The sequence below is a fragment of the Nannospalax galili genome, unplaced genomic scaffold, assembly GCF_000622305.1.
Source record: "Nannospalax galili isolate Female #2095 unplaced genomic scaffold, S.galili_v1.0 scaffold160, whole genome shotgun sequence".
NCBI classification, from domain to species: Eukaryota; Metazoa; Chordata; class Mammalia; order Rodentia; family Spalacidae; genus Nannospalax; species Nannospalax galili.
In genome coordinates this window covers 3,376,807-3,388,879 of record NW_008346900.1, presented here as the reverse complement: position 1 = coordinate 3,388,879, position 12,073 = coordinate 3,376,807, and the positions used below count along the sequence as shown (strand labels likewise).

The 12,073-nt window shown below is 45.7% G+C and overlaps 1 protein-coding gene across 6 annotated transcripts in view; it reads right to left on the bottom strand.

Annotated features, from left to right (window-relative positions):
* Positions 1 to 12,073, bottom strand: part of Myt1 (myelin transcription factor 1) — a 68,383-nt gene that overhangs the window by 33,072 nt on the left and 23,238 nt on the right. For 5 of the 6 annotated variants that reach the window (XM_008843333.1, XM_008843338.1, XM_008843336.1 and 2 more), the window contains exons 2-4: positions 11,001 to 11,101; positions 4,813 to 4,867; positions 3,583 to 3,613 (exon numbers count right to left, since the gene is read on the bottom strand). In XM_008843333.1, coding sequence (XP_008841555.1) covers positions 3,583 to 3,613; positions 4,813 to 4,867; positions 11,001 to 11,101 — 187 coding nt within the window. Of the gene's footprint in view, positions 1 to 3,582; positions 3,614 to 4,812; positions 4,868 to 11,000; positions 11,102 to 12,073 lie in introns of those variants that run through there. The other variant, XM_008843337.1, reaches the window with a different exon arrangement.

Sequence of the window (12,073 nt, the reverse complement as noted above, 5' to 3'; positions counted from 1 at the left end):
TCTAAAGAGGACTCATTGCTTGTTTGGCCCAAGTCCAGAGCACAGAGATTGGATTTCTCCATGTACATCACTGGTGTTGTGATGCTTCAGCATCCAAGGCGATAGTCTGTACTCCTTTCCCACCAAATTGGACATGGACTGTCAGGCAAGAAGGGCTCTGTGTGACCCAAGCCAGAGCCATCTGGTAAAGACTCTAATCCAGCACCCACAACCAGCTGTTGGTCTCAGCTTCCACTTAAGAAGGGAAGCCAGGAAGGCTGATCCGTTAAAAGACATCCATTCTGCCTAGTAGAAAACTTAGCTATACTGAGAAGGTCAGAGCCCCCAACAGAGGTTGACAAATATAAGAGCATGAAAGATAGATATTCAGGAGTTCCTTACTTTCAGCCATAAACATGACCAAACCAGGGGGAAATCTCTGAAAATGTCCAATTATAGGCACTAACACCAACATACTGCCCAGCCTACAGGTGCCCTCAGGTTAGAGCAGCTACAGGGAGGCTTGTGTGGCATGAGAATCCAGTGTACACCATGGCTCAATTCCTGTGGGTTGCAAGAAGCTGCCACTAACCCATGTGCTGTGGATCAGCAAGATGGAAACTGTGAGGCCATCTGAGGGAGGGAGATGTTAGACCTCAGTCCCTTGTCAGGGAACTGAGCCTCCCAGTGGCAACAGAGAACCCACTTCTAACAAAATTGCTATTGTGGGTCTGAACTCTTGCCTGGGATCAGTCTGGGTTCTCCCAAAATCTTTTCAGAACCTGCAAAAGGAGGCATATGGGGCGTGGCTGCTGGGACTTAGGGCAGGAACCATCCCACCTCAGTCTAGACACCCCTTGATGGTCTCCAGTGGGTTGGCCATGGCCTGACTGCAGATGCTGGAGGTCCAACTAGCCATGCCAGTCACATTTGCCTTCCCACTGAATGCATATTCATTTCCCCAACAAGGGGCTGAGATCTGGTATTCTCCCTCCCTCACAGTTTTCATCTTGCTGGCCCACAGTGCCATAGGTTAGTGGAGGCTTCTCCCATGGGCTACCATGGATGCTATGCATAGCAGTAATCTTTGATGTGTTAAAAGATGAAGGGAGAAGACTGGAGAGATGGCTCAACAGTTAAGAGCCCCGGCTGCTCTTGCAGAAGACCCAGGTTCAGTTCCCAGCACTCACTTTATAACTGCAGTTCCAAAGGATCCAATGCCCTCTTCTGGCCTCTGCAGGCTTTACACACACAGATGCACTTACAGACATTCAGGCAAAACACTCATACACATAAAATAAATCACTTAATCAAAAAAAAAATGAAGAGAGGCAGAGAAGAGAGAGGAGATTAAATCAGGGCAGAAGGAACAAAGGAAGGAAAAGCACAGGAGTATTTTATCAAATTTCCTTCCCAGGCGGGGGGATTCCTGCTGCCCTTGGTTGAGTCTACTATAAAATCCAAGTTCACACTTGCTTTCACTCTCTCAAGAAGTAACTTTGAGAATTAGTCGACTAATCACTGAGTTAATCAGGCAATTAGGCAACAGCTGTTGGAGGCCTGTGGGGCACTGGCACTGCCCCCATGTCACATGCTCCAAGCAACTCTTCTACCCCACTCAGAAGAATCCTTGTTTTCAGCCAAGTGAACCTATACCTTCTCACCAAGTTCTGAGAAGGAGAGAACTAGCTCTGAGCTCGGTGAAGCTGACAAGGCCACTCTGGGACAGGAAGCTCAAACACAGAAGCAGAAGAAACATCAAACAGAGTGACATCATACCCAAAAACTACAATGGTAGCAGGCATTAATCGGCTCATAGGGTCACCTGTGAACACACATGAACACCTAGGAGTACATATGTGCACCTATGCCCACACATGAGCACCAATGAGTACAGTGAACATACAAGTGCTCTTATATGCATATATTAGCAGCTGTGGCCATCTATGAACACATGTAAGTACTTGGAGCACACTGAACATTTGTGAGCACACATGAGCACAGTCATCTACTAATGCCTCCATACTCCTAGGGCCAGACATAGAGTGAGCAGGTGGCAAGGGCTCCAGGCCTCCTGAGTTTCCCCCACCCACTGAAAGAAAAGACAAACCAAAGTGATCCCTCCCCTGCCACTTGGTGGGCATGTGTGTTCACAGACAGTCACAGGTGCTCATGTGTGCTCTTAGGATGTCATGGGCGCTCATAGACAGACATAGATAATTATGTGTGCTCATAAGCATACAACAACAAATCCCCTAAATCTCCCTGTTTGGGCTCCAGTGTGACTAAGGTCAGGATGAGAGTCAGAAGGAGACAGAGAAGTGAGGAGCCAAGGGCCTGACTGATGACCACCTCACAATAAGACACAGATATCTAGGAACCCAAGTTGGAAGAGAGGTCAAATCCCAGGTTGGAGCACCATGCTCTGACTACCACCCCTTGAAGGGATTGGCTCCTCCCCAACCATGGGAGGAAAATCTTATACTCACCTGTCCTCTAGCTCAAGGAAGAAGGACCCCTCAAGATGAAGAAGAGTGAGCTGCAGGGTACATTTGGGGACAGCTCTAACCAGCCCACTAATATGTCTCAAAGACACTGATCCCAACCCTCCCCAATTCCTGCCTCAGCAGGGCCTCCCTGAAGTTGTGTAATGGCTGCTAGATACCACCAAAATAAAAACTGGGGTATATGTCAGTTCTTCCAAGGATATTGAGGGATAGCCATTAAATTCATTTCTTTTCTTGGGTACGTGTGTTTCAGGGAACAGGTGGGCTGAGAGACCTCATTTGGGTCTTATTTGTTCCAGTCTGAGTCCCTCAGTTATGTTGTTAACAGCCACTTTACAGCCTCCCAGAAAAATGTGTCCTTCTAAGAGCTCTGACTGAGCCAGGGAGGAACCCAGGGGTGGGGTACTACAAGCTGTGGAGTTCTAAATCAAAGGGGAATAAATCCCTCATCCACGAAGAGACCTGAAAAACAGGGCTGCACGCAAATGAGTTTACTTAATATCACAATTAGCACACACAACATCAACATGACATTCTCCTTTCAGACCATAACAACAAGCCCTCTATGGGTCACACTCCCTATTCTGGCACCTATAGTGTGAACCCTACCTAAACTGAGGTCTCCTCTGCTTGTGTGATCAGAGTCATGGTGTCCTAGTAAACAGGCCCTTGGAGAGGGAAAAGAGCATGTGCCCATGAGACATAAATGCTCCCACCACAGCCAGTGTGCAGTCAGCCAGTGTGAGCATACATACTGCAGATCATTTGTATATGGTACTGTAGACAACAAACCCACAGACACAGAAGTGAGTGACACTGTCTGCAAAAATCACCAAGAGGAACTTGTCACTGGTTTTTGAGGATCATGGTAGTAGTTCAGGTTCCAGTGGAGACAGGTGCCTGGGTCACCTCAGGGTGGGGTCAGTTAAGAGCTAAGGAAGAGCACAGTCGGGTACAGATAGCAAGATTCGGCACAGAAAGAAGCAATATCCTCAAAGAAAACGGGCTTGCATGGGGACATTTATTTAGAATATCTCCAAGGTCACAGGCAAGCAAGTGGTAGGTGATGTTCATGCAAATAGGAAGACTCCCTTACCTGAGGTCTGCACCTGTGGTCTCAGGGGGTCCTGGGTAAGAGAAAGAGAGAAATAGGGAAATATACATACATAGGACTTGGACTTTTAAAAGCATGTTTCCTGGGGCTGGAGAGATGGCTCAGCGGTTAAGAACACTGGTTGTTCTTACAGAAGACCTGGGTTCGAATCCCAGCACCCATATGGCAGCTAACAACTGTCCATAACTCCAGTTCCAGGGGATCCGATGGCCCTTTCTGTCCTCCGCCGGCATTGCACGACACAGGTGAACTTACCTACATGCAGGCAATACACTCATACACATAAAATAAAAATAATAAATAAAATATTTTTTTAAAAAGCATGTTTCCCTAAAAATATAAACCGAATGAAATAGTTGCCAAGGACAAAGGAGCAAGCCTAGTAAACTCTGAACAGCTCCTCTGGTGCCTACCCTTTGCTGACCTGCTGAACTACCTCCTCAACAAAGTGCTTTCCCTAGACTCCCCTCCCCTCCAGGTTTGAGAGCGGACCTAATCTTCTCACCACCCTCAGGCCCAGGGTGTTTTCTCTTTCTCTAATTGCAGGTAAATGTCAGCTTTTGGCAGGAGATATTACCCACCAGATCAAGCTGAACAAAGACCAGAACCAACAAGCGTGTGGCTAGCCACAGTGATGGGCACCGGTTGCAAGATATGCAAGGATCCAACGAAGGACAAGCAGCCCTCAGATATTCAAAGTTCCTGGATACTTACTGTAGAGCACAATAAGAAGCTCCAGGTACAAGAGAAGGGAGATAGCCAAGCAGGTAAGGCTCAATCCTAGTAAAATGAGGAGTGCCTCAGCCCCTCCTCTCCATCCACTGCAAGATCTACCCAACAGTTTCCAAGTCCCCACCAGCACCAGGACTTATCTCTTCCCAAGAGCAGCCTTTCCTTTCCAAGTTAAGCAGGTTCCTGACTGAATTCTGCTATCCCCACTCCATGGAACTGCACCTGCCCCCACATCTTAGTGCATGGCAAGTCTGTATGGACTGAAGGATCTCAGGAGACCCTCAGATACAACATTGAGGAGCGCCTGCTAAAAGCCTAAGGTCTTATGCACCTGTTGTGGGTCAAAGGCTGCTGGGAAACTGGGCATTTATGGTGTGGAACTTGTACTCCCGAGAAGAAATGTTGTGTAGAGTGATGTCAACAGTTCCAGAGAGGGCAGCTGCCAAGGATGGGGACCCACCTAGGTGAGTTGGCACTCACCTCGGAGGGCCTTGGACCGTGTGCGGGCTCGCTTGTCATCATTTTCTAAGCTCATCTGCAAGCAAAAAACAAGGGCAATGTTAAGAAGTAGCCCTGGCCAGTACTTGCCTTGTTTTGAACCATCAAGGACATCTGGCTTTATGGTGACAGGATCTCTATGACCTAGACTGACAAGAATGGGACCAGGAACAGAAAGTTGGGAAAGTATGAGGAGGTGCTGCTAGCTGGAGAACACCAGGAAGGCTCTGTGGTAATTTACCCATACTGCCTAGAAACTCACAGTGCTCCCCCAATTGTTCCATGTTTATATCTGCCCTCAAAAGTCACAGCCTTGTGTGCAAAGGCATTTTATAAAACAAGGGGCTCCTGGCACAAGGAGCAACCCACTGCTCACCTGGCCAGGCAAGTACTAAGGTACAGGGCACATTGCTAAGCAATTGGTTTTCATGGATACTTCCTTCCTACTCAGCACAGGTATTAATGTCCCTAAGACAGTATGATTAGGGTTATGGTTAAGGTTCTAAGTGGAAACTGGTGCCTTGAGCAACCCCAGCCCACATGTCCTTTGGTCTACTAAGGACTGCCAAACCCATCATAATCCTCACCCACCTAGGGAAGCCTTGATGGGGCTTGCTGCCCACAACATGGCCACCAGGAGCATAACAGTCATAGAAAGGACATGCCTAAGGATGAGGGCTCCCCAGGTGAATTCTTATCCTGTGTCACCATGACCAATCTAGAAAAACAGGTAAAATCCTAGCAAGTTCTGTATGTGGAAAACAACCTCTCCCAGGTAGCAGGGCTGGGAGGGGCGGGTGTGCACCCATGTAGGAGAGTGGCTGACCCAGGCTTCACTACCTGTCCCCAGGCTCAGGAAAGAAAGAGAACAATAGCCCAGTATAATGGCACATGCCTTTAATTCCAGCAGTGGGAAGGCAGAGGCAGGTGGATCTCTGAATTCCAGGCTAGCCTGGTCTATGTAGTGAGTTCCAGGACAGCTGGAACTATAGGGAGACACTGTCTCAAAAAGTAAACAAAAGAAAAGAAGGAGGAGGAAGAGGAGGAAGAAGGGGGGGCAGAAAATCTACATCTGCCCCAGACCACAGATACCACCAGGACAAGGCTCTTTGTGTAAGATTTGACAAAGAGGGAAGTGAGAGAGTGGAAGATGTTGCCCAAGGAATGCAATGAGACCAGAAGTCCATGCCACCCATTCATCAAAATGTAGATATATTTCCTAAAAGCTAGCAAAAGGCAAACCTCCATCGTACCACCTAAGAAGAAAACAGAATTCCCTAGCTAGCAAGTGAAATTCACAAGTTAACCTCCCAATGAAGCAGCCTAGCATACAGTGATTTATGTGATTTTTTTAAGGAAGAAAACTCAAAATCAGGATAATGTATGCAACCTGTGGGCTCCAGGTTGTGGAGCATATTATAAGCCATGTGTTTATTATAGCCGTCCCATAGAACTGAAGACAATTACTATAATTTCTATTTTTAAAGCAGAGGTTCCCCATGGACCAATGGCTTACATTTAAAGTGATGAGAGAAGCAGGTGTCAAAGAGACTTCATTACATTTATGAGCCTTCAAATGTTGACTGCACTAAGCCTGTGCACAAAGTCTTCTGAGGCAAGCCACACAATGGGGCTGATACATCTGATTGCCCCATGCCTGTGTTCAGCTGAAATGTAATCTATAGCTTTTTTTGTCAGTTTTCCCAAGGAAATTGGCAGGCATTTTGCTAGGTTAAAGCATGTCTTGGCAATTTGGATTTCCTGTGGATAAATTATCTAAAAAGCAGAGAATAGAGTTATAGGGATATGTGATGAGCACTGCTTGCAAACTGTGAGCTCCTATTGAGGAAGCTAACAGCTGTGGCATTCATTGTCCTGAACACCTTCTAATTGCAATTTATCAGCATCAAATGGTCAATGCACAAGAAATTCTCTTCAGTGTGTATAGCTTTGATTTTAGGAGGAAAATCCTGAACTGTGAGAGAGAAAGCTGGGTTCTTTAATATGGTGAGAATGTGTTTGTAGGAGCTGAACAACTTGTGACTCCAACACTAAGAAGGGGTCATTTTCCTCTCATTGCTTGAAACTGGCAGTGATAGCTGCTGTAGAGGTATCTGCTAGTGTGGGAGCCAGCCCCAGTCAATCCACATGCTTTCCTTTACAGAAGGACTCAAAGAACTGAAGATCTCTTGCCTTGAGGTAGTGCCCCACAAGGCAGTCCTGTGCCTAGAACTGCCCAGGCTTATCCACTAATTGGCCTGGCAGCATACCCCAAGACCTTCTGTCCACTCCACACAGGAATGATCCCAGCCCATAGGGAGTTGTTCACTGATAAAAAGACTTCTCAATTTCCTGTTGATTTATTTTTTAAAACCCTTACTTGTTCTAAACACAAACCAACTAGGACCTGTTTTTTATACAGCCTACACATAACTCAATGTCCTCTTGCCATGAGGATGAAAGACCCCCTTTGTTGAGACAAACCAATCTCACTCCCCACTCACTGTGAAGCCAGGAATCCTGCCCAAGAGCAGCATCTGCTGTTTCTATAACACCAACTTCATACTGCTGACTGAACACATCTTACAGCTCAAACATTTCATCAGTTTTGCTTTATATAGAAAAACTGGAAAGAATAATTTATAAATGCAAACACATTGTGTTTTGCCACATATATTAGCCAGAGAAAAGTGTGCCTCCATCCAGCTGCTAAACTTGATTTCTTGGTACTACACTTAAAAGCACTCTAACTGGAGGGTGTTTTTGCTTTGTTCTGTTCTGTATCGCTTTAGTAAAGGCAAGACCAGTCATGCTGGCTCTTTTTGAAACCCAATGACTAGCCCCTTTTCAGATTTATCTGCATAGTACCCTTGCCAAACTGAACACCCTGTGTTTAACCTTTACAGACTCAAGTACCAAAATAGCAAATGCACCAACCTCAAAGCCTAAAGATGCCTCTTGGCTCTGTGCTGATTGTCTAAGGAATAAACTCGGAACTTAACACAGCCAAAAACCAATGACAAATGTCTGGTCTTTCAGAAGAAATCGTGGATTCAACTTTCCATAGGACCAAGTATTCCCTAAGCCAGTCAGCTTGTATTGACTTTCACCTTAACCTCAGAGGCCAACTGCTCACCCCTTCCAGTGGAAGGCCCCCTCCCCACATCTTGCCTTTCTGTATTAATGGCCAAAGACCATACAAGAGCAGAATCTGTGCTGAATCCTTGCCCCAACAGGAAGTGTCTTGGCCCTAGGAGGTTTGCACATCACTCCAAAAAGGTGATGGAGGCTAATCATGCATGAGCACAAATATAAAGGAGCTGCTGAGGTCTGAGCGCCTGGATAAGAATAGGGATGATGATCTGATCAGTACAGATCTGAGGATATCCAAAAGAGACATCTCAGGACTGGGGTGCTTTTAACTCCAGACTCTGAGAGCACCTATGGGTGGCCAGCACCAATTCAATGATTAGCCCTCTGCTTTCTTCTAACCACTCACATTCCTCTGGTTTTCTACCCTTCGCCTGTTCATCTCCTGCAGGGTCCTCATCTCGTGCTGAGGAGAGCTCCTTCCTCCACAGATGTGAGGCTATTCACTGTCTCCTGCAAAGAGCTTCCAAGGACACATCATGCACAAAGGGCAGATGGGGAAAAGTAAGTATGTGAAGCAGTCAGAAGATGCTGATGCTGGAGGTGGAGGGGCACGTCAGAGGGACTGATCAGATAGTTGCTGAGCCTCCTGACACCATGGGCTATCCATTCTAGCTCTGGACTGGAGGGAGACACTTTAATGTTTTATTTTACTTAAACTGTGTCTAAAAACCAACAAAACTGAGCAACTAAAATAGGTTTAGGACAAATTTTAAATCCATGGGATCGTGTGGATTATAGTGTACTAGTAGAGGGTTGAGCCCTCTTGTACAATACTCTTCCTCCAAAGATCTGGAGGAGGATGTTTTCTGACTCCTGGGAACCATGGTAACCCTGCCCAGAGAAAGGAGCTGAGGAAGACATGGGGTGAAAACACCTCAGAGAACAGGCCATCCCCTGTCCTGCTTGTCTTAGCAGTGTCTATTCCCTCCATTGAGGGGAAAATGGAATGCAATTACTTGTCTTGTTTTGACCTCCCCTTGTGGGTAGCCAAGAGGGACACCAGCTCTCTTGTCCCCTGACAGCAATAAGCATTAACTTGTGCCAATCTAGGTCCAGGCCACCACAGGAGGTGGGGGGTATTTTATTTAGGGTTTATGGGCAGTCTCCACAAGCACTCTAGTGGGGTAGTTCAGAGCCCGCATCCTTTTGAATATGAGTTCTAAACCAGGTCAGCTCATAACCACAAAACAATGCAGAAGTTACTCAGAAACCCAGTATATATCCTATTTCCCTTTACCTGTGGCCAAACCATGTGCCCACACCTCATCATAGCATCTCCTGGTTCCTTGAAGTGACAGTTCCCACCATGCATTTGACATTCCCCTCACAGTTCTTCCACCCTTTGTACAACTTGCTTGCAAGTAGACCAGTCACCTCTTTGGGTATAGAAAAGTCACCACCCATGGGGCATTATTCAGTACGTGCTTTAGGAGAGGAGCTCTGGACAGTTCTAAACATGAGATCTTGGCTCACTCCAACCCAAAAATTAAAATTTATGGGCACAGAATAGATACTTTGATAAACCAGTCATAATTGTTTCAAATTGTGCATAAAAATAATTAACTGCTTTCTTTCTTCTTTGAGACAGGGTCTCACTATATAGCCCAAACTAGTCTTGAACTCTTTGTCCTCTTACTTTAGCTTTCCAAGTGCTGGGATTCCAATTGTGTCAACATATAGATATTATTTGTATTTCTCCAGGATATACTCCAAACAGCATCAAGTGAAACAACCAGAAAGGTCACATGCAGAGTCACCTACCTCCCTGGCCTACTCCTCACCTTAGTTTTAACTCAGAACAACATCTCAGGTCACATGCCCCAAAATAAAGGAGAGTGGCTTATTGATGGGACAGTTGTGGAGCCCTAGTGCTGCAAAGAGGGTCTGAGTGTGGGCCCCAAGTTCATTCCCAGCACCTGTATTTTGAACAGTCACATGTAGTTCATGACAGGCTCAAATCATCTGAGCTTGTGCTTCAGCTGTGGGATGGCCAAAATCTTCTTACCCCCACCTTGACAGGGTGCCAAGCAACCACAGAAAATACTTCACCCAGAGCCTAGGTCAGGTTACTTTTACAATCATGTGATTTGGCACCAGTGTCACTTAAGAAATCCTCTGGGCTACAGTAGAGTGAAATGAGGGAGGTCAAAAACTCAGTGATGGAGAGATATAATACTTTACTATGATATTTTAGGACATCAACAATAATGTAAAAATTCTAAAATAGATAAAATGCCACAATTCAGTATAGATACAAGATCAATATTCCTCATGCCAAAGGTTTCAATGTGGTCCTCAACACATCCATAACCCAATAGAACCAAAATGAGTGAAAGCGCAAGGTAGCCATAACAGACCAATTATAATAAACGTACACGCTCACCTTTAGATACAAAAGAAAAATATTATACTCTAGCAGTAAAATGCAAGCACCCTAAGATGTAGGCCTGCCTTGCCTAGGTGCTGACTGAGATATCCAATACAAAGTCTCACCATGCCAGATGAGAGCTTGACAATTGACCTCAAGGAAGGCTCCATGCTGCTTTCCACCTTGACTCCCAGCTCTGTAGTCACATTCTCTGGGGAGCTGGTCTCACACAGTGAAGGCGACTCCCTAAGCTTAGGAGTATCCCTGGGTGCAAGGAGCCTGGGTCACCCATCATGCATTCTGGGCAGGCATGAGAAAGAGTGTACCATTACCATATTAAGAAGATATGCAGACCTCATGGGTCCCTACAGCAGAATTCACTATCAGACCCTAAGGACTATGAGCTTACTCATAGGTAAAGGAAGAACAGGTACCAAGGCACATGACTAAGCCTAAGTGTGAACACACAAGGTAAGGAACTGGCTGAAAAGCCACATGTACTTTTATCTATTCAGTCATTCTTCTTCTAACTTTAAAGTGACTAGGTGATCCTGATCCCTGTCCAGTCTCTGAGGGCAGCCATCCACTCTGTGCTCATGTCCAAGAGTGGGAAGAGGTCAACACAGGAATTCCAAGGGCAAACCCTCACCTTGTTGTATCTGCACAGGAAACTTTTCTTGGTCCTGCAGCTGCTGGCCTTGTCTCCCTGTGTCCACCTCTGGGTCAGCAGCTTGCCCCGGAACTCATTTTCTGAAGGTTTAAAAAATACAGGATCAGAAAAGGAAAATCTAATACCAGCCAAGAAGACCCAAGAAGAGAAAGGAAAAAAATGTTGGGACGCTTTTATATAGCCTTTATACAATCTAGAATCTATCAGAAAAACAGACAAATCCATGTCCCATAGCTGTTCTATGAAAAAGAAAAAGGCCTTCTGTTTTAGGAGAGAGACTCTATACCATTGTTCCACTTCTGATGGCTACTTAGCACATGTCACAGGGTATAGATATCCATGAACATGGCTATTTGAATCAAGGGTATTAATGTGAATCATGTGAGACCCACCTTGAAAAATCCTGGCACTGAGGCTCCCCAGCTTTGAAAATTAGCTGCCCAATGAGCTAATCGCTCAGTTATAACTACATCCCTTGTTGTCCCAAAAGACTGTACAGCCCAGATCCATTTGCCAAAAAAAAGGCACATTGTGTCATTCAACTTCTCTACAGCCCATAGACTGAGGAAAGTAAAGTTCATCCTATTCAGCTCTGATATGTTCAGCTCTGATAACACTGCCTTCCACAAGGAGCCCTGGGCCCCACCATCACTCAGTGCCTGTTTTCAGTGTCTTTTCTCTCCTTAGTTTCTGTTCCTCTTCAGGGCAATGCCTCCTGTTAATATTTAATTCTTCACATAAATTCACATATCTAAGCAGAGGCTGAATGCATCAGCTGGACATGACAAAGAAATGCATTGTGTACCTATTCCCTGCACGTCACTCCCTGTCTCCATGACAACCTGCTTTCTGCACTGCGGAGTTTCAAAGGAAGGTCATTAGTAACCAACAATAAAAACAGGAAATGAATATTCCTTCATTTTGCTCTCTTCTCTTTGGAAGTGAGTTTAGATTTGGCTTAAGGAAGATCAGGCACATGTTGTCATAAGCATTATCTGCCCCTACCCTATATTTTTGGTGTGCATTCCCAAAGCTGTTTTCATCCAGAATTC